We start from the raw sequence: 22,965 nt of genomic DNA, 5'->3' as shown, positions 1-22,965 counted from the left end.
CCATTCCTCTTTTTCATTGGAGCAAGACACCACCATTCCAACTTTCAGGGACCAGCTAATGAGTCCATTGGAAATGCTTAAGAGGTCATTAAACAGAAGGATATGATGGAAGTTATAACCACACACCAGTTTGAGGAATCCTCTCAGACCCTTGGCTTTTTCTGGAAGTCCACATAGCAGTATGTTTGGACAATTTTCCACACACCTTGGTTTAGCTTTTGTTTTTCTCTGTGCCTCTGTGTTGTCATTTGAGCTGTTACTGCTTAAGAGGCTAACTAAAACATCCTGAAGGCCTGGTGAGTTTTCAACACATTTATTTGGAAATTTTCATTGATGCCAAATGTTTTCATCTACCAATGTGTTGATGTGCCACCATCTCCCACAGAGCACAGGATTCACGGCCAGTACTGGATGAGGTTTCTGCTGATTGCTTTTGAGCTTTAAATTTTTCTCTCAGACTGGAAGACATTCTCCCTCAGCTGCTTGGTGGGGGTAGATCCCTTGTGCTAGCAGAACCCCTCCATTTGGAGAGCTTGGTGTGGGTGGGGGCGATGCTCCTGGTGATGGAATTGCTGGCTGGAAGCTGTTCAGTATTTGACATACCAGACGAGCCGCAGAGAAACAGCTGGAGGTGCCCTGCTGCTCTTGCTCGCGGTGGACACCGGAGGGAGCCGCAGCACACCGGCAGGCGAACGCCCCTTTTTTCTCTTGCAGTCCAAGCCCATTCTCTAAGAGATGTGGCGCTGCATCTGCAGGCCTTCATCCAGTATGAAGCATCTCCTCTTAGCTCTCCTCTTTTTCTGCCTACTGGATTAGCAACTGTTCAGCTTGGTTTTGTGTGATAGAAAATAATCTTGATTTCCTCCCCTCCATACCTTGACTCATGACATTGACAAAGATTGCTGGACGACCTTCATAGCTGGGAGAAATGAATACTTCACATACTTCTGCATGTTCCCTTCTCACTAATGTTGCTGTTTTCTGCTTTGCATGCTACTGTCCTCCATCACAGGGTATCTTGGGGGACATCTACAGCTGATGACTCAAGGTAAAGCACTCTTTCTTCTAAAAGTTTAAAAGGTATCAGTGCCACAGTATGGTGGGGAGAACTGTCTAAAAAAGAACTGTTTGCCTCTGTAAATGGCATGGGTGACTCACAGAGGAAGCACTTCCATACATATATTCCCTCAAGTGCTGACCCCAGTGCCTGTAGGTGTTTACCTAAGATCAGATGCAGCAACAGTGATTCAGCAAAAACTTATCTTTCTTTCCAGTTGTACTGATCCCATTATGTCTATCTCGGATGCTGTAGTAATGGTAGCATATTTTGGATGAGATACAAAATCAGCCTTCCTGGAAATTAAAATCTCCTGGTGCATTTCACCCTGTAGACTACTGCATCTGAACAGACAGTTTAAGTGATCCTGGGGCATGCTATTTGCAAAGGTCTTGGAGACTTTTACCTCTCCTCTTGGTTTCCATGGCCTTCCCGTATCCTCATGGTAACAGGGCATTAAGTTACATCTGAGTGATAAGAAATTAATGAACTGCTGTGAGATCTGTGAATGCAATCATGTCAATAATGCAGCTCTAGTAGTCATGTGAATTGGGGCTGAAAGGAATTTTCCTGGGACCCCACTGCTGATGGGCTCCTTTAATACCTGGGGTCTGACACCATCCTGCAGTTGCTCCATAGTGTTGCTGAGGTCATCAGTGGGAAGGGACATGAGTTAAAGGCCAGATCCATCTATTCCCAATTTTGGGAGCTTCACATCTTCATCACATTGTAGAAGAGTGAACACTGCCAAGTACAGGAGCCTAGACACACAATTTGTCTCTGTTTTACTCATAGTCATGTTTTCTGTTGTCCCATCAAGAAAAATAAGGAATTCTTCACCCCTTTATTTCCAAATCAACAAGGCAGTGCTTAGAGGGCAGGTAGTCTTGCACTCACAAAATACACTAAGGTAGTCCATGAAATTATAATTAATACTGGCTCAGGTCCTTCAAATCCGTTCAGCATTGTGAAGAACTGAGCACAAGAAGAGGAAATCAGTGAGCTCTTGGCTCTTTGGTTGGTGATTTGGCCCTGTGCTTCAGGCTTCTCATGGCCAGTGTGGTTATAATGAGTTGTCAGAGCCTTCTTTCTTCACTGGTGGTGCTTTGGGGTTTCCTTCTCTGCTCTTTCTGTAGTTCTTACTATCACAAACATCCTTCCTTTCTGATCCTTTGCACTGTCTCAGGGTCGATTCTTCCTGGCTGTTTCACCTGTTCCTCCACCCTCTCCTTTCTCCAAGGAGCTAAGCTCAAATATGGCTTTTCTCAGGGAACTTTTTCCAAAACTGTTCTCTCAGGGGATGCATAACACTTTAAGCTTAACAAACATATAAATCCCTCCTGCAGGCTCAGTTATGTGTGTCCATACAGACTCTGGAGCACATAGAAACATCATATTTAATTCAACTGGTGCAATTTTATACACAGATGAGGCTGCAGACACAAGTAGAACACCAGCAAGGACAGGATGGATTCTCCCTTCCCTTCACCCATCTCTTCTGGACATCACAAACCCTGGAGCAAAGCCAGCAGGATTAATCCTCCTGTTGCAGCACAGCAATCATGCCCTGGAGCAGTAACCAGAGCTGGCTGAAGAAGTCACTGCTGGGAAGTAGAGCTGTGCCTTACACCGACACAGTCAGGTTCACAGAGCTGCTCTGGCACAGATCAAGTCACAGCTGAGCTTTCCAAACAATACAGTATCTGTCTTGTACCATTTTATTGTTGTTTAGTATTCCTGCATGGTGGAGGAGATTTTAGTGGTTTTGTTTACCCTAACAGTCCAAAGCCAGCAAAACTATATTAATTATATTTAAAATCAGCATACCCTCTAAGCTTTTAAACATCATTGGTGAAGGGGGCAAAGCTGTCAACTTTAAAAGCCATTTGCTTTAAATTCTGTAATGTTTATGAAAGATCTGTTGTCAAAGTCTTTTTTAAAACTGGCCACATCCAAAATATTCAAACTGAATATGTTGAAGTTCTCTGTGTCAGCATTGACAGCACTCACCCTGCTTCTGAAAGGATTTAAGAAAGAAGAACAAGTTGTACTGAGTAGAAGAAATGCAAATGATGTTATATGTTAGCAGACAGATTGATGAGGGCTTCATTGTGGGGAAATTAGGAAGCACCACTTTCAGGTTTGCATCCCTCCATTTCCTATACCTTCACAGGGACTGTAAAGTCTGACTTAAATATTCATTTGTGTTTCATTCTACAGTTGACATTACAGGAATCTGAACAAAGATTTCGGGCATTACTGAAACCACATTGGTATAAATCACTGTGTTTCCTGTAGGTACTGCTGGCTTCAAACAGGTCACCTGAATTTTCCTGTGACCTTCCCCGGGCGTAGTCACTATTCTATTCAACGGCAGACTGATGTCAAGGCAAACAACGTTAATGAAAATCTGTCCTGATGTGAAATGTGTACATGTAAAAGGCCTGCACTGCTTTAGCTCACCTCAGCTTTAAAGAGATGAAAACAGCAACAAATATAGACCATTCTATATATCAACATCAACAGCACCTTCACAACACGCCTGTAAAAGGGCAACACTGGTAGCTGAAAAATCTACTTTGATACTATTCTAATAATTTCTTGCCTCTGTCCATCGATGCAGCTGCCCTGATACGTATCTTCTTATGAGAAAACCTTTGGCTATTTACCCTTGAGTTTTCTTGCCATGTCTGCCATCTCAGGTTTCTCTCCAATTTCATTCTTGGGGTTTTTAGCTATGTTTTCCTTCTCCTGCATCTAATCTTCCTCCCCTATTTCTGCATTTATTCTTCTGACTCTGTATATGCCTTCTTTCTTTCTTTCTTTCTTTCTTTCTTTCTTTCTTTCTTTCTTTCTTTCTTTCTTTCTTTCTTTCTTTCTTTCTTTCTTTCTTTCTCTCTCTCTCTCTCTTTCTTTCTTGCTTGCTTGCTTTCTTGCTTTCTTGCTTTCTTTCTGTCTCTCTCTCTCTCTCTCTCTTTCTCTCTCTCTTCTTTTTCCCTCCCTACGAGTGCTGTCTCCTGGTTTTTCTATCTGAACAAGCTTCTCTGACTCTGGTGTTCTCTCTGTCTCCTTGGTTTCCTTTCAGTCGCCCTCACTGGAATGTTGGCAGAAACATATTTTTCTTTGAAAACAAAGAGACTAAATAAGTAAAGGAATAAATAAAATAGCTGGAAGCAGATGGGAGGTCTCCATTCCAGGAGGATCTGTATTCTGCGAGCTTTTCTCACTTCCTAGCAAAGGAGGAGATAGTTGCACTCCCTGCCCACCCACCCTTGCCTCACAGGGAGCCAGGCTTCCCCCTCCCCTGGTGTGAGGACCTTGCTGGGAGTGATGGATTGCACTGCAGCGAGGGCTGGGAAACACTGCAGGGAGAGGAGGGGGAGGAATGAGGAAGGAAGGGGAGAGGGAGGGAAGAAGGGAGGAGACTCGCTGCCAGCGTCAGGCTAGGAAGGATGTAACGGGGCTGATGAGGAGAGACGAAGGGGGGATTGGAAAACGAGAATGGGGAGGGCATGGCTGGGAGACCGTGCGTTTCTGCAGGCAGCACGGCTCCGATGAGATTGGTGAACCCAGGAATGATGGAGGCACCAGGCAGTGGGGGCAAGGCTGGCACTGGGCAGCAGGGGAGACGGGCGGGGAAAATGGAAACGACATAGGGAAAGGGAGGAGGAGAGAAAGTCGGAGCTAGAGAAAATAAGGCTTTGGTTGTACAGCAACGACAAAGGACACAACTCTGGCAATCTGGATTTTTTTGGTGCTATAACAGAGGAGGCAGTGTTGATGTAGAAACACTCAAAAGGTCAAACAAAGCATGCTGCAAACTGTACTGAAATGGGCTTCCATTGCACTCCGAAGGGAGGTAACAGGATGACCTCTGGGCAGTAGCGAGGTACATCTGTGCGGCCGAAGCTACTGGTGATGGTGCTTGCAGCGTCTGGCTGCAGCGGCTTCATTGCCCTGTGGATTTTGGCAAGGGGGATGCGTCCTTTTGCCTGGGCACTATGAGGAATGCAGATGACCTCCTCCCCACTGAACCAATTGCAAGTGCTGCTGAAACATGAGTTGTCATTGTTTGTTGCCTTTCACGCTTCTCTTTCTCTCTCTCTCTTTTTTTAATATACATTTCTCCATCTGTTCCTCATTCATTGCCCAGATTTTTCCTCCATCTCTCCGTTTCCAGCATTACCTTCATCCCTCCCTTGCTCTCCCTCTCCCGTGCCCACTCGCAGGCGCAGCGCTGGGAAGGGAAGGGGCTCGGTGGGCGCCCGGCGGCGGGACCCGGGGGGCGCGGGGCTGGCGAGGATGGGGAGCGGGGCGGGGGTGCTGGCAGCCATGCGAGCAGCCCGGAGAACGCTGTCCCGCCCTACAACTTCGCGGAGAGACCCTTCCCCCTCCCGCCATCCACTCATCCTCCTCTCGCCATCCACTCATCCCCCTCTGGCTACAGCTGGCTCTCCGCCCCCATCGCAGTGCACCAGCTGCGGTTTCCAGCTACACTGACCTAGTTTTGGCCTCCCTGCGAGGCACCTCTGTGCCCCTCCTGCCTCAGCACCTGGCGCAGGAGAAGGGAAGGGGAAGGGTCCCCTGGCACCGCAGGGAGCCTCCTGAGCGCTGCTCCCATCATGGCGCCGGACCCTGCGAGGGGAGACCAGAACTGGAGATGCAGGCGTCCGCCCCCTAATCAGCTCCACCGGCTCAAGGCAGGCGAGCGGAGCGGGGTGTGTAAGCACCCTTGCTAGCGGCGAGAGGGGGCATCAGTTAGGTGAAGAAAAATGAAGAAACTGCTCCCCACGAATGAGAGAAGACAACCCCCAGTTTGCCAGCTCTCATCAGCTCCGGTGACAGAACTGCCGGACACAAGAGGAAAACACTAACACGACTGGGATAAACTCGAGGACATTTAACCTGCTGCCTGAAGCTCTTTAGCTCGGAGGGCAGATGTTTATCAGACTTAATGCAGCAAAGTGCCTGCGAGATATAGCCATCCTGTGGTTGCATCAGATCCTTCCCAACAGGCACTGAAATCCAAAGTCATCACTGCAACAGCATTCATCAAAAGACAATGGGGAAGGAGACAGAAAAGGGCAAAACAGGAGTCAAAAAGAGGTAAAGGAGCAGGAAACAAAGGCAGGCAGGCAGGAACTTTCTCAAGATGGTAAAGGAAAAATGCAGACTGGGAAAAACAGCTGGAGAAGGGGCCAGGCAGACGACAGGGACTGGAAGAAGAGAGATACAGACAAAACGTTTTCCTTTCAAATGAGTGTGTCCATTCATCCTTCTGTCCAGCTCCTCAGTACCGTTCTGTTTCCCTGCAGCAGAACTGCAAATCAGTTGGGAGAAATGCATTCCTGTCTTGTGGAACTGGGAGCTGCTGGTTATATACCAGTCTTTGAAACTTACCAGCTGCTATTCATCCTTCCCTTTGTTTCTGTGTGCAACTATGCCCGCCTGGGCTTCTTTGTGTCTCTCAGTCCTCAAACTGTGCCCAGAATAAGGAAAACAGGAGCCTCTGACCTTCTCCAAAGTTACCTATTCAATGAGATGCATGCACTCCTCCCTTATGTCCCCAAACGGTTGCTGTCTGTCAGAAAAGGTCTTTCAATGCCCCTGCAAGCCCTTTTCTTCTCTCAGGATTGTACCCTGAGCCTGAGGCTCGTCTCAAATGCTGGGAAGAAGGGGGTTCCCATTGCTTCAATTCCACCACATGCAAACACCACTGTTATTTTGTCCCAGTATTTACAGCAAAATAATTATTTCTCCCCGCAGTAGCCTGCTGGTTCCCTTCCCATTGCCTGGCACAGGAAACGGGCAGTCGCGCGCCCCCCCCCTGCCAGTGCGTTCGGCACCGGTCGCCCTCCCAGCCCATGACCGCTCTCCATCCCGGCAGAGGTTCAGAGGTCCCCGAACGGCGCTACCCGGGCAGCATCACCCGCGCTGCCCCGGCCCCTCTGCCCCCACGCCGCTCCCCCGTCCCGGGGCGCTCCGAGCCCGGCCCGCGCTGCCGCTGGCGGCACGGCGGCGCTGGCAGCCAGCCCGGCGGCAGAGACCTCGCCGCCGCCGCCGGCCGCAGCCGGCTGCCACGGGCAGGGCTGGGCTCCTCGGCACCGCCGCCACCAGCGCCGCCACCGCTGCCCGCAGCGCCCCGCCCGCCCGCGCCCGCGCCCGCGCCCGGGCGAGGAGGATGCGGATGGGCTCTCGGGTGCGGGTGGGCAGCGGAGGCGAGCCTGGGGCTGGACCCTCCCGCGCTGGAGCCGCAGCCTCCTCACGCCGACCCCTCTGCTGTCGCTCGGTGTGTCCGTGCCGGCAGCAGCGGCGGGCAGTCCCCACCGGGCTGGTCCCCACCCCAACGCGGGGGCAGAGGAGCAGCCTGGCACTCGGTGCCACGGGCAGCAGGGCATGGAGCGGTACGTGGGGAGCAGGGCCGCCTCTGGCATGGGAAACCCTTGTGTGTAGGGCAATGGACTGTGTTTATGCAGAGACATGGGTGGGTTCGGTTTGATGAACCACGTGGAGTCAGGCACACGGGCGACAGACCCACCTGCAGCCTGGGGGGTCACATTCTGCAGGGCATGGTGTGGGACTGAGTCAGTGAAACCTGGAACTTTCTGCAGACACCCTTAGCTGGGAGTCCTTTGTGTTAGCAGTAGTTTCTCAATTTTCTGCTATCTTACAGTAGTTAATTCAGAACAGGAATTAGTGTAACAGAAGAACCAATGAGAAACTGGGGTTGTATGAAATTAAAGATGAATTTGCACCACTTGGCATAGTCCTCATTTTACATGGTATGAAACAAGAATGATATGGCCATTTTCCTGTTGAAACACAGGCCAGAAGTTGTTTCCCTTCACTGGACCATCTGTGTTCATATGTGAGCCCAAGCATTCATGTGTGAACATAGGCCTATACCTTGCCTTATAAATATTTTTTTTTTACCATTCAGCCATCCAAGCGGGAAGCAGAAACATCGCTCTGAGACTCAGCTGACCAAATGAGTAGCTACTGAAGACACAGGGGAGCACACAGTCAGCACATGGGAAAATGAGTATAAATAATTAGGCTTAGCAACATTTGCAGGCTGGACTTTCCATCATTGTTGCATCACAAGGTCACACACTCCACCAGAGATAGTATGTGAAACTTTACAATGTGAATAATGGGATAATATCCTGCAGGCTTTGGCTTCAGGACTGAACAGCTGGTTTGCAGTTGTAGTGAACTCAGTGACAAAAGATGTTTCATGGAATCAACCGTGAAATCAGATTTTGCATACATTAAGGCTTTGGACCAGTCCTTACACTATGCACTACAGAGTGCATGGGAAAAATCTCAAAAGAAAGGTGTCAGGATTTGTTAGTGTTCAGAGGCATCCATTCCTTGTTGATACTACAATTATAATTCTTCCCTAAAGGGTGAGGCTTGGTATTCTTTCTGGACCACTGACACTGGGGGCACTGTCCAATATCATTCTTGCACAATAAAATAGTAAGAATTTTGTCCTGAGATTAGATTTATGGATAACAGGAGATACCTTGCCTTCACTGGCAAAAAAAAAAAAAAAAAGAAAGAAGAAAGAAAAAAAAAAAAAAAAAAAAAAAAAAAAGAAAAAAGAAAAAAATTAAAAATAATAGAAAAAATAAAAAAGGTCTTGCCTAATTCTTGGAAACTATAACATCTACATGTAACTCAGTTGCAGTGACAACTCTTTATTAAAAAAAGAACTCAAAAGATTCTGCAGCAGTAGGCACATCCTAGATTGGCACATCCTAAGCAATAAATCGACCCTTTCTTCTGCTCTACCTCTCCAAGAAAGGGCAAAAGACTCTCATGACTCATTTCAAACTCACTTAGTTTTCTAGATGATGGGAAATTGTTCTAGAGATATAGGGTATACAGCCTGTGACAAAGCTCAACTACTACAATTCCAGCATCTCAAGGAACAGTAATAAAAAGGATACAGGGCTACATTTGTGCATAAGAGAGCACTAGGAAGGTAAGTGGTAGTCGGCAGAATAAATTGTTACTGATAATTGTAAGATCCAGCTGAAGTATCCCAAATGGTTTGAGATCAAATATCTTACTGTTACCATGAGGAGTGTTTTTCCTGTACTTGTAGAATGACTTCCTCTCAGATGTCTTATAACTAAACATGCATTTGTATGGCCAAAAATCTACATTCCTGAATTCCCCAGCTGTGCAATTCTCCTCTTTCCACAAACTGTTAACCGTGTTTGAGCAGCAGAGGCACCTGCCTTACCACTTGGCTGCTTACTGAAATATAAAAGAAAAAAAACTCTGCTATTACTGTGTCACAGTAGTTATATAAATCCTAATGCAGACATTTTTCTTTCCTCTTTGCTTTATGCTGTCTTAAAACCAGCATGTAATTCTTACTCTGAAATACGTGTGCATGCTGGCAATGTGCAGTTGTTGCACAATCTTCAGCAGAGCAGTGATACCACAGTAGCTCTTTGTTAGCAAATTCTCTGTGTAAACAAACCCCGTGCACCTCACAGCCTGAAATTACAACTTTTGAAAGTGCGAACTTCACGCACATGGGAACTCTGTTCTAGAAGGCTTCAGAGTGTAGTAATTCTGTCAAAGAAAGTAGTATTTTGCTACTGTCAAAACAACAAAAATGCTGTATAGCATTTTGGTGTTCTTTATCTGTATCTATTATCTATTGCTAGTTTACCCTGCTGCTACTTGCCTATGATTGCCTCCTGCTCTCAAGTTGTGCTTTCAAATTGGCTTTGAAGTGGGTGATAGTATCTTTTTCCTTATACTGTTGTACAGAGTCAGAAGGAGGGGAGCCTGAATTTGGAAGGGGTCTCTGGCTTGCAGCTGTGAGAAGCCAGAAGTCTTGGCAAGCAACACAAGCAGACAGGAGAGCATTGGATGATGTCTGGGATTTTGGCCCCTGACACCATCTGTGAGGTAGCCTTGCCTCATACTCATTAAGCAAATAGTTTTCAGAAGAGCCGCCTGAATCACATGTGAGGTTTGGGGAGTAGGACCCAGATGTTTGTAGAACAAAATGAACAGACTGTCTTTCAGGTGAGAGAATTAAGATGGGTAGGACAGCACTGCCACATGCTAAAGAGGTAGATGAAAGCAGGTTGAATGGGAACATTTGTGGTAGGATGGGTGTTTGGGAATGACCAGTGGCTGTATCCCATATTTGCAAAGCTGGGAATGCAACACGGGTTATTGAGGAACACACATGTTGTTCCCCTGGTGTGCAATGTGGGTACCGTGTCTAGAGGTTCTGAAAGTTGGGTGAAGGAGAAGTTCACACAGGAAAACGTGAAACATACAGCTGATACAATATAGTGAATGAAAAGGGTGTGGTACCGAGGAAACTGAGTAGGTGTGCCACAGAAACTGATCAACAAGCTGTGTCGGTTGATAAAGGGGATGTGTCATATTTGTTTGCTGCCAGCAGTTGTTATTTTAGAGAAGTGACAGCAGCAAGGGATGGTGCAGCCCTGGTTACACGCTGGGTATGTCAGGCACATGATGCTGTATGATGGTGGCATGGGGGACATGTCACAGGACGTAAGGTGAGAGGACATAGACTTAAGCTGTGCCAGGGGAAGTTTATGCTGGATATTAGGAAGAATTTCTTCACTGAAAGTGTGATTAGATATTGGAAAGATCTGCCCAGGGAGGTGGTGGAGTCATTGCTCCTGGAGGTGTTTAAGGAAAGACTGGATGTGGCACTCCATGCCATGATCTACTGCCATGGTGGTGTTTGGTCATAGGTTGGACTCGGTGATCTCAGAGGTCTTTTCCAACCAAATTGATTCTGTGGTTCTGTCACACCTTTACCTGTCACAGGAAGTACAAAGGTTCTGGCTTTGCACACCACATGCCAGCAGCAGCAGCGATAAGCACAACAGGTGTTGTATGTTTTGCTGCACTGACAGATGGAGCAACTGGATGGGCATGGCAGGATCTGGGCTGGGGTCTGCCAGGGCAGTAGGAGCTGGACTGAAGCCCAGTCTGGGGTGGGGGAGAAGGGCAGGAGTGGGTGTGAGGAAGAGTACGAGGAAGAGCTTTGTCAGCAGGCTGTGGGATGTGATCCTGCCCCTCTACTTGGCCTTAGTGAGGCTGCATCTGGAGTGCAGCGTCCAGTCTGGGTTTCTCAGTAAGGAGAAACATGAAGCTCCTGGAGCAGGTCCTGGCAGGGAAGGAGGATGGTGGGGGGACTAGAGCAGCTCTCTTGCAAGGAAAGGCTGAGAGAATGGGGCCGGTTCAGCCTCGAGAAGAGGGGGGACCTTAACAATGTCTATAAGCAACTAAAGGGGGGATTCCAAGCGGATGGAGCTCTGTTTGATGGTGCCAGCCACTAGGTCATGAGGCAATGAGCAGAAACTCATGCTCTGGAAGTTCCACCTGAATATGAGGAAGAACTTCTTTGCTGAGCAGGTACCAAGCACTGGAACAGAGTGCTCAGAAAGGCTGTGGAGTCTCCCTCATTGGAGATATTTGAGAACTGTCTGAACACAATCCTGTGCCATGTGCTCTGGGATGGTCGGCTGGAGCGGGCAGATTGGACCAGACGATCACTGCGGTCCCTTCCATCCCGACCCATTCTGTGGGAGGCCTCAGCCGTTAGACAGGAGTGGCCTCAGCCACCTGAGCCGTGGTGCCTGGTGCCGCCGCTCACGAGTTCAGTTCGGTTCGGGCCGATCCGGTTCGGTCTGATCCGGTTCGTGCCGAGCCGATTCGGCTCGGTCCGGTCCGGTCCGAGGCATCGCGGCGCCGCCGCCCTCGCGCTCCCCCGCGCCCGCCCCGCGCGTGCCAAGCCCGGCCCGGCCGTTACGGCACCGCCGCCGCTTCGCTGTGAGGCGGCGGGAGCGAGCGCGGGAGGCGGCGGCGGGCGGGGGGCTCGGTGCAGGGAACAGCCGCGGCCTTCTCGCCTCAGCCGCGGGGAGGAGGGACACCGAGGAGGGGGGAAGGCGGGGTGGTGGTGGGGGGGACGAGCAGAGCGTCGCGTCGCGTCGCTCGCTTCCCTCTAGGACCGCGCCGCCGGCGGGGAGGAAGGGGCGCGTCTCCCCGGAGCCTTCGTCGCCCCGCGCCCTCCTTCCTAGGCCCGGTGCCGGAGGGGGTGGGGGTGGGCGCCCCGCGGGTCCCCTCAGGCTCGGCGGTGCCCGGGGCGGGTGAGATGTCGGGCTGAGCGGGCGCGAGCCCGCGGGGGTGGGGTCCGCCGTGCCCGGGGAGGGGGCGGGCGGGGGGTGGTTGAGACCGTCCCCTCACAGCCGTCCCGCCCCGCCGCGCTGCGCCCATGGTGATTGTGCTGCATCCCCCGCGCGCGGAGCGGGGCGAGCTGCCCGCGCCTCCCCGCCGCGCCCGCCGGGGCGCCCAGGTGGGTGGCGGAGGGGGACGGCGGCGGCGGCCGCTGGTGGTGCGAGGGGAGAGGGGCGGGAGGGGCGGGGGGCCGCGCCCCCGGCCCGGGACCTGCGTTCCGCGGGCGGGTCGGTCGCGCTGCGAGCGCGGGGTGGGGGCCGCCGCCCCGCGGGCTCGCTCGGCGGCCGCGTCCCCGCACGGGTCCGTGGGGATCGGCGGTGGCTGTGGGGGCTGATCTTCACGTGATGGAGCCAGGGGGGTGTGTGGCTGGCGTTGGGTCTGGCAGCAAGACCTTCCCAACTAGGTTTCCTCTCCCCTTTTGTTTTCCGGTGTTTAAAAAAGAGCTGGTGGCACCTCAGTGTCTTTACTGCCTGAGATCTTACCAGGGGCTCCGTGTTCCAAGCGTGCCACTCTGTTAATCTTGGATTGATTCCATCATTTAAGCAAGCATCCTCTAGACATGTTATTTTGGTTTGGGTTTTTTTTTGTTTTTTCATTTTTTTTTGTCACCGTTTATAAACCGCTGTTTATTTTCTGTGGCAGCGTGGGTTTTAATGCATGGGAGTACATGCTTCTAATGCATAAGAATACACGCTTCTGAACTGAAATGTACTTTTCTCCAGTCTCATCTGAATCCTAAGGGATGTTCTGGGGGAGAGGTTTAAAGGCTCACAAATAAATAGGAATAGTTTTTGTAGGTTTAGAAACTTAATTCCCTGTAGGTATGTTCCCCTGTAGGTACGGATTTATCTATCCATTAAACGCACATTTTTAAGTAGAAGAACAAACTGCTTAGCATTGTGGGCTTTTTCCCCCTTAAAATTGATTTCTGTGATAGTATATTTGTGTGGAGTACTTAAAGTTGCACATTTCCCCTAATAATGTTCATGTCATCATTTTCTTTTGACTTTGCTTACTGTTTTGAATAGCACCTTTTCTTCCTTTGGGATTTAGTTTATTTCATGCCTTTGTATGTTTATGTCTAATAGGGATGTTTCTTCTTTTTTTTTTTTCCTCCTTAGGTGTTGGTGACTTCAGTCATTTAGGGGTTTAGTTCTGAGGAATCAGAGACACAAGGATTGAGTTTCTTTTACATAGAAAGCTACAGCTCTTCACCAGTACTCTTTTTACTCCTTCCCATCCTTCCCTGCTCCGTAGGGGAGAACAATTTGGGAATTATTTTAAACATTCATTTACTCCCCCTTCCCTCCCTCAGAAATCTACCCTGGTCCCAGAGGCATCCGCTAGACAGTGCTTGACAGGACCAGGAGAACGTTATCATTGCTTGTTTGCTTTGGGAGCTTCAGTAGTACCCTTCCCTCCTTTGGGGTGTAGTGCAGGGAGGCACCCAGAACACTTCCGTGCCAACCCTTTTTGGTTAGTAGAGGATCCAGGAAAAGGGGTACCTAGCAAGACACGTGACCTCCTTAAGGGAGCCAGAACTGAAGCAGCACTTGGCACGCTGAAGGAAACACCCATCTTTAGTGTCTTTTTCGTCTTCCACTCCTTCCTCACCAAATTTCTGGTAAGTCTCTTCAGCCCATTCATTCACGCAGTGCATGTTTCCCTTCCCCCACTCCAGGCGCTGGGAGAGGCATGCACAGAGACTGTGGGGTGGGGGAAGGGAGGAGGGAAAACCGGCTGTGTACACACGGATCGGGGAGGAGAGGGGGTATTATTGTACCACACTGCGGGGGAACCTGGCACAGGTGGAAAAGCAGCTGATGTGGGAGGAAATGGTGTGTTTTATTTCACCCGGGCGTGCGTGCGCACACGGGGACAGTGGAGGGGCGTGAAAAAGCTGAGAGCCTGTTGTTGGAAAAAATACCAAGACCAAAGTAGAAGGATGGCTGATACTGACCAGTATTGGGCTCATGTTGCAGGGAGGAAAGAGAATGGATTATTCGGTGATGATCGAGAAGTGGGGTGTGTGAATGAGGAATCTTGCCTTCTACTTGCTAGCGTGAGCACAGAGGAGGAAAGATGGGGGGTGTGGATGTCCGCCTTTCAGAGGCAGCTGTGCCTGGGAGGATTGCTGCTAGCGTCTTGAACATCACTCAGTGCAAAGGTGGAGACAAGGAGATGAAAGCCATCATGGGGAGTGCAGTTGCCCGTCTGCAGGGGTGGGAATGAATGGGAACAATTAATATATTCCCATGTCTGTTGGCTGTTGCAGTCTACAAATCTCAAAGGGAAAAGGAGGTGAATACTGTGATGTGCTTTCATAGAAGTGTGCTTGGGGTTCACCTGCCTGCAGAGACTTTCAATTCTCCGATGCATGTGTAGAGGGTGGATGATAATGCAGCAGCAGTGGACAGATTGTGCTGCAGCTTTTCAATATATTATATAAAATGCATTTAAATAAATATTTTAATTTTTCAGATTCTTCAGCTTTTAAAAATGTGTTCTTTCCAAAGATTCTCAAACAGTTATGTGACAGTCTTAGGAAAACTAGTTTCTGGTACGTAAAAGAGGAATTTTTCTTGATGTTGGCCTTAAGCATCACCATGAAGCAGCATTGTCAGGAACGAGTTGACTTATCTTGGATTTATTTTTCTAAAGATGTCAGTTCTTTTCTCTATCACCATGTGATATATTCATCATCCATACATATTTTGTAACATTTTCTTATGATGATCATCATTCTGGTATCTTTGTGTGGAAAAAAATCACTTGTGCTTTATGCTCAAAACAGCTGTGAACTGTTTGCAGACCTACTCTCCCTATGACATAGAAAGTCCTATTTCTGGGATGTTTCAAATACTGCTCTCTTCTCATTAAGATGAGACAGAGATTTCCATGACAGTGTATGATGGATTACATGCTGGGTCATGTGCTGGACAACTGTTCATTAGCTGTTTAACTCGTCTGCTGTCTGAGATTGACTTTATAATTCAGATCTGCCTTGAGGTGTCTCCTGAAGGACATAACTTGCAAGCAATCTGCCAGCCATTCTTGGGTCTTCACTGTCTTGAAATGCATCCTTCCAGCTATTCTAGAAACTGCTGTAATGGTAGAGATGATTGGTTTATTGGAAATGTGTACTCAGTTGCAAGCCTTAGCTAATTAATGATGAAAAGGAAGTCAAAATACCTTTTCCAGCTTGAATAGCACTGTTCTGAAAATGAGTATTAAGGGATAAACATTAATGGTGTTGTTAATGTTACTCATAGTGAGGTGGGTGCTTGGAGCAATGTTTTTCCTAGTTCTCCTTTTCCCATGGTGGTTGTGATGGTCAGTCTTCTGCTCATTCCTTCTCAATTCCCTGAGATTTTTATTGTCAGTATCTCAGATGTAAGGATTAAACATGCCTAGAGGTATGTTAAAACTAAGGTTAGGTTTTACCTCTCTTTTGAACACTGAAATCTGTGGAGTTTGCATAATCTGCGCAGTTCTGCAACTGAGAGTCTGAGCCAAGCTCTAAAAAAGGGGCGATTCTGGGAGGGGCTGCTGGTAATAACTGTTCCACTGAGGTGTTTCCGAGATCCCACTGTAGGCAGTGGGAGTGTGCTGCAACATCAGATCACAGCTTGAGCAGGTGGAATAGCTAGATCACATTGATCCTTGATGCTATAAACATCTGGGATTCCATTCCTTATTCCCATAGGGAAGACACAACCTAGACTTTTTAATTTACAAAAGCATTGAGTAGTTGCATCGTGAACAAAAAGAATATTGAATTTTTTTTGCGTACTAGATACCTTTTATCTTACACATTTATCGGTAATACGTTTCTTGCTTCATCTTAAGGGAAATACATAGTGATGAAAAAGAAATAGAAACTAGTCTATTTTTCTCCTACTTTTGGGTTTTGAAGACAGGAGAATGAGTAAATGAGCCACGGAGACCAATCTCCCATTCCTGGAGGGAGAGGGAGGTCTCTGATCTTCTCTGAAGAGAACACCTCCTTCAAGGCAAAAAGAGTGGTCTTCAGAGATGATTTCCAGATCTCTCTAGACAGCTGATCTGATTGGCTGAATTCCCTGTTATTTCAATAAAACATATTCATACATGATGTAAAGTAGAAAGGCAGCACAGTGAGTGCTTTTGTTAGAGCAGCTGCTAGAGGTGTACTGCAGATTGAAGGAATGTGGGAGGAAATAGGTTTGCATGTGCTGGGGAGGGAAGGAAGCTGCTGTGTGATTGCTGGAGTAAGGCCTGGCTTAAGCAGGATAAGGGTGCCACAGCTGAAAGTTGAGGTGAGCTTTCATTCCCTCCATAAATTGCAAGGAATCTGTTCCATGCAGTGTATTCCTGAAGCAGTTGTGGCAGCGTCTGCTTGGCTGGAGTGACACACAGTTTGATTTTTATCACAGACCTTTTACTTTGATACCACCCTTTTTCCCTCTCCCAGTCTGTTACATGCAGTTAAGTTTATGATTGTTTTTGCCTTCGAATTTCATAAATCTGTGAAGTAGTTATTGAAAGATTGTACTTACTTTGACTGTTGTAGCTTTGAGTGAAAAGTGCGCTTGAAGTGGCCATCTTGAAGTTATTTAAACATCTGCTCTTCCCCTTATATATACCATAGTTACTTTGCAATAGATGCTCTCATGGATTAGGAAGTATTCTCTGCACACCCAGCATTGTCTGAGGCTGTGTCTTTTAGATTGAAATGGGTGGAGCTGGTTTTCAGGGAAGAATTCTGGCAGTAATATCCAAATTCAGAGTATAATGCTTTTGTGCATCTGACTGCAAGGCCAGCTTTCCTCCTACAAACCATTTTCTTGAGAATGTGGAAGGAATTTTTAAGATGTTTGGGTTAATAGAGTAAATGTAAGTCTTGTTGTGTGAGATTTCTTACGCAATCAAAAGAGATTATAAGGTGAGGCTGAAACTGATGAATGTATTCTGGTTTTAGGAGCAGAATGTTAGAAAAAGAAATTCTTTTGGGTAGAAAAAAAATACGGTATTGAGTTGGAGGTGAAGGATCCAAGATTTAGGACTGCTAGTTTCTGTCTCTGCTGCTGGCTTGTAGCTTGTTCTAAAGTGAGCTTCTCAGTCATTACTTGCAGACTTGAGATTGTTACCTGCCTTTCTTATGATAAGATGGGAGCTTTTGTGTATACGTTTATAAAACCATTAAGATTTTGAGCAAATGAGGAGAGAGATGAATAGCCATACCCAAGGCATTTTTATACACCTGCTGGTTTAATATCCTCATTGATATATGGACGGCCCTTCTTGACAATGTTGTAATTTCTTTCAAAAGTAGAAGATGGAGGAAAGAGAAGGATATACCTTTTTTCTTTCTTTTTTGACCCTTAGCTGATTTTTAAGGAATTAAGTGCTGAAATGACAGTCAGGGAAATGTGATGGCGTATTTAAGGGGGTGGAGGTGGGGCCACATAGAGTAGAGATTTGCGAAAATTTGAAGCAGATTGGCAAAGGAAGCAAAAATGGGGAGAAAATATTTGATTCTTGTATTAGCATTAGAACCAGTACTGAGGGGGAAAAAGCCTCAAACCACAAAAGCCCAAACTAAAACCCCAAGCAGGCAGAAATATGTGATGGTATCTGATTTATGTTTTTCCTCTTTAACGCTGAGGAAGCGTGTGCGGTGTTTTTCCATGCCCTCGGCGTTCTCCCGCGGTTGTGTGGGATGTGCCCGTCCGGGCCGCGGGCAGAGCGGCGCTGCTCGGCAGGGGCGGCAGGTGGCGCTGCTGCGCCCGGCCAGCCCTGTGCAAATGGCAGCGCTGTGGGGCAGTGCCCGGGCCCCGGGCCGGGCCTGCGGCGGGGGCATTCCTGCCCCAGAAACACAGGCTGTCCCGCCGCCCAGCACAGGATGTTGTTCCAGGAAGTTCCCTGTAAACTACCGCGTCCAGACATGCATTGTTGAGGGAGACACAAGTGGGGCAGGGTCTGGGAGATGTCAGCCATTGCCAGCCCAAGCCTCATCTTGTCCTTTTCACTTCGAGCTGCTTTGAAGAACAAAGAGGTTCTTGAAGAGATCAAAAGATACTCCTTGTAACCTCCCACACCCATTTTTCTGCAGGGAGCAAACACTCTTTTTCCTGCTTTACCTTGAACATCTTGACTGCATTGAAGGGCTGGTCTGGATCTGTGATTGTGTTTCCATAGCTTCTGCCTTTTTCCAGTCTATTAGTATGAAGAACTGTAGTTCTCGGCTTTATTGTTGCACCTCATTTACCAAATCAATGAAAAAAAAGTCACAGTCTTTGTGGGTTGTTACTATGGTTCTCAGTACCACGAATAAAAATGTCCACTTAAAATTTTATTTTCTTATTAAGAAAAGGTTGTTGTGGTGGAAAAAAAAAGTTTTCTAATGCTAGAAAAACCTAGCTGTTTCTTAAGATTGTAAGTAAACAATCCTTTGTCCTAAGGCCTGCTGAAGAAACTAAAATTCTTTGTAATATCAAGTGATAACAATTATATACTAACGGTGGTTTTATATTTACTTTGTCTGCTAGCAGCAATCATTATGACTACCAGGCAAAATTCCTGTTTCTGTCTCAGAGTTCAGTTCTGCTAGGAGCTCATGGCAGTTACATTGGTGAAAGTTACGATTTTTTCATCTTTACTTTAATAGGAAAGTTTAAAGGTGGTACAGAAAACCGTTCTGGTTTTCTCCAGAATTCCTGTTCCCTACACCATGCTTGTTTTTCTTGAACATAAAGGAGTGGTCCATTTATGCACCTGTAACTGGTTTACAGCTTTAAAAATAATTCAGTAAAAATATATTCAGTCAAAAATAGTCCAAGCACTCCAAAGCAAAAGGAGCAGTACCTTGCTATTATCTGTTCTAACCCTATTGAAATTCTTCAATTTGAACTGTGTTTTCAGTTCTTGGGCCTGAATTCATTAGTGCTGTTTATGTATAAAGGTGATTTAAAAAAAGTGATTTGAACCAAGAAAGGGCTAACACTGAAACTCTGGCCTAGATTTTGCTTTATTTTACATCTGTTAATGTTCTGATGTTTTGTTGGTGCTCCTTGTTCAGTTGGTTTTTCCATTATTATGTGTTCTGGATACTACTTCATATATTTCTAAGTATATCTCACAGCAGATGTGAAATATTTGTGAGAGCAAAACAGTCCTAAATAGTTACCTGGAACATTCTGTGGGAATGAATTTCTGTTCTTCTGGTCTGCTTTTTTAACATAAAGAGTTTGTCACACTCTACTGTTCTATATGTGGGGGAAAGAGACAAATCAAGTCTATCACTGGGTTTTTAGCAGTGCCTAGGAGAAGGGCGGAGTTATTTCAGTAGAGGGAGTTCTCCTAATAATGAAGCTGAAATTCTGGCCTTCAGACGTGGCCATTCAAATTGTTTTCAGTTACATTTTGTGTACTTCTTGAGGAGAAAGCTGGGATGAGGACCAAGACCTAATTTCTAGCATTTAGCATTCATGGAATGTAAATGGATTTGTTTCTGTTGTTGCTACTTTTGTTTGCAGAGTAGGTGTAGACATTATTTTGCTTTTTGGAGGTTGGAAGTCTGTTGAAATGGACTGACTGGTGCAGAGGAAGTGGGACTTAGTACAGCAGGGATCGTGAAGATAAGAGCCTGTGTACTCTAACAGAGTCTCATCTTCTCCTCTGTCTAGCAGTTCCATTGGGAGGAGGCCTTGAAGGTTGCAAGACAAGTCCAAGATGTGCAGTTCAGTTGCTCCCAGGCTGTGGTTCTTAACAGACCGCCGCATCAGAGAAGATTACCCTCAGCAGGAGATCCTGAGAGCCCTGAAGGCCAAGTGCTGTGAAGAGGAGCTGGATTTCCGGGCCTTGGTGATGGATGAAGTGGTGCTGACCATTGAGGATGGAAATCTTGGTGAGAATGAGCTAAGGCTGGGAGTGTGACGAAAGAGTACTTGGAAAAAGATTGTAAAATGGAGCATCGGTACTATTTAATAACAAATTCCATGTATGCCAGACTACCTGCCATTCATCATCTGAATCATGTAGATGTACATAATACAGTTTTTTTTAGAAAGTGTTATGTTAATCAGATATAATTGTTCAGTTTGCTAATTTGCATTAGAACCATTTTTACCTTTCCTCTGCAGAAAAGAGAGGAGGATTGTTTCATTTTGTTGAGTCCAGGGTAAGGGTTACAGGACCCCCGAATTAATACGAAATCATGGAACTTAATTTTTGCTTCAGTACTTGAACTTTGTGGGTCACATTTAAGAGTTGAAGAGGGACTTTTTTCTTCTGTTTGTGTTCTGGCTCCAAAATAGAAAACACTGGAAATAATCTAAAAGGAATTTTCAATGAACAGTACAAAGTGTCATGGAACTAGAGTTTATAATGTGACATAACTAAAGCATGCTGCTGTACAGATGTGGAGTTATGTGAATTCCAAAAAAGAACAGTGCTGATAAAGTATGTGCATCAAATAATTTGATCTATTACTACAATTTATAGTGTTTAAAACTAAATGGTAAGATTTCTGTTCTGTTTCCTTTCTAGCTTTTTTTTTCCTATGGTGATTAAAAAGGAAGAGTAAAATGTTAAGTTGCATTAGAAATGTTAAGTAAAAGGATTATTACTATCTTATTACTTACTATCTCTTACTGTAGATAGTAAGCTTATGTGATGGGAAGATACTAATACCACCAACGTCAAGCTGTGTAACATTTGTAATTTATTTCTGTTTCAACATTTTTTAATTTGGATTTCCTAAAGCAAGGAGTTTGCAATTTTTTTTTTTTACCTTTAACTCTTTCATTCCTCTTCCCCATTTATCAGTCAAAAAAATGTATTGCTGGAGACCCAGGGAAGAATTACATTTCTGAAAGTTGTTTTAGAGTAATTCTGTGTGGGAAGAAAATATGGAAGCACCCTCAGCCATGAAGAAGAGGCTGCCATGTATACCTTGTTCCTCTTTGGGAAATCATATGTGGGAAGGGAATCATAGAACTGACTCTGGGGAAGAACTTTGGTCAGAATTTATACCCTATTTTGGCATAAATCAATCAAGTATAAAACACATGCATGGTAAATCCAGTATTTTTTATTCTGGTATTTCTTAACTTCTGTTTACCTATTTTGTCTTTTAATCTGAGGAGTCTTATGATTTTTATCACAGATAGAAATTCTGTAGGATGTCTTCAAATCAAGGAAACTTCTTGTCAGAAAGTCTGAGCTCTGAGTGTGCTTTCCTTTGGAAAGTGTGTGGTGGGAACACAGCCATCCCGGACTGTAGCTGCAGTCTCTGAGATGCATAATTAGTCCTTCAGCATTTCAGTACTGTGTTTTATTTCTTAGTGATTTCTTCTTTTCTGTCTTCTGTCTATTTTCGGGGAATTAAATAGGGCAAGTGTGAATTGTGGACTTTTCTACTCTCTTCTGTCTAATGTCTCCTAGCACTGTGTCTATTGCAAGGAAAAAGATAAAAGTAATGCAAGTTGGAAAACTAATATTGAAGAATGTGTAGTCCCAGAACAAGAAAAATTAAGAAAATTACTAGAACAAAATACAAGAAAAGGGAAATTATTCTCATACAAAGTGTTCATTCAATATGATGTAAGTAACTGACCGTTTGAAAAAGAGTGAGATAAAAATGCTGAAAGATTGCAGATAGAATTTTTTTTAATAAGAAGTCTGGTCTGTCTAATTGTGTTTTTGGGGTTTTTTGGTTTTTTTTTTTTCTTTTTTTTCTGAGGGGTGGGAATTGTCTTGTATCAAACAATTCTTTCTCTTGGAGAGCAATGAAAAATCTTCTCTCTTAATTTTCCAGTTGTGTTTTTTCTAGAGCTTTTGCACATGCTTTGATAAAGATTTCTGCTAGAGGACACAAGCAAAAGCTTTGTGTTTCATTTTCCTTTTTAAAAACCTTAGTTGGCATAGGAAAAGGTGTCCTGTAACAAAATCCGGGAGGTAGTGCATTCTGTACCCTTTTTGTTATCTGCTGTAGTGTGAGGGATCCAGGTTGAATAAAATTTTCTATGACATAGAGGAGTTGATGAAGAGAATGTATCTTCAGTGGATAATCATGTGCTTTTGCTTCCTTTTCTCTTATTATTTGTCTTGAAAGATTGACAATTCAAGGCTCAAACTCTGAAAGTAATACATGATATTGGAGGAAGTAATAGTTGTTTTTTTTCCACATATTCACACTTTGATTGGAGCTTTTTTGTCCTTTAAAACCAAGACAATTTCTTAAGTAAATTGTTAGAAGAGTGTTAAATTTACACAGTCAAGTTGGATACTACAGGGTGCTATTTAAAACCTCAAAAATTTGGTATTTCTTTAGATGATAGAGTCAGTAATCCTTCTTGTGGGCTTGCTGACTGTCAGGAACATGGCTGGAGACTTCAGAGACCAAAAATTTAGCATAAGATATTAAAAAGCTTAAATTACTAAATTATTAAATTATTTACTTCACAGGGGTAGAGTGGAAAAGGCACTTCTAAATGGAGGAAAATTGAGCAGAACCGTGGGATACATACATGTGAAAATTGTCCCTTCCACAAACCACATGGCTTATACCTTAACAGTAGAGCACACTGATGCAGCTATCACTGATGCCCAGGCCAAAGTCAGAAGCTTTTGTGATGCTGAGATTTACAAAATTTCTGTCTGTCAGAAATGAAAAG

General features: G+C 45.7%; 1 protein-coding gene across 4 annotated transcripts in view; it reads left to right on the top strand.

Moving 5' to 3' along the window:
- The first annotated feature begins 12,038 nt into the window (after window positions 1-12,038).
- RIMKLB (ribosomal modification protein rimK like family member B) overlaps window positions 12,039-22,965 on the top strand; it is a 50,593-nt gene continuing 39,666 nt past the window's right edge. For 2 of the 4 annotated variants that reach the window (XM_030958532.1, XM_030958365.1), the window contains exons 1-3: window positions 12,279-12,425; window positions 13,429-13,931; window positions 19,975-20,195. In XM_030958532.1, coding sequence (XP_030814392.1) covers window positions 20,021-20,195 — 175 coding nt within the window. In that variant the 5' untranslated portion in view covers window positions 12,279-12,425; window positions 13,429-13,931; window positions 19,975-20,020. Of the gene's footprint in view, window positions 12,220-12,278; window positions 12,426-13,428; window positions 13,932-19,974; window positions 20,196-22,965 lie in introns of those variants that run through there. The other 2 variants (XM_030958447.1, XM_030958616.1) reach the window with 2 other exon arrangements.

The sequence above is a fragment of the Camarhynchus parvulus genome, chromosome 1 (genome assembly GCF_901933205.1).
Source record: "Camarhynchus parvulus chromosome 1, STF_HiC, whole genome shotgun sequence".
Lineage (NCBI taxonomy): Eukaryota > Metazoa > Chordata > Aves > Passeriformes > Thraupidae > Camarhynchus > Camarhynchus parvulus.
Note: the sequence above shows the minus strand (reverse complement) of the source record. Positions and strands in the feature narration are given on the sequence as shown.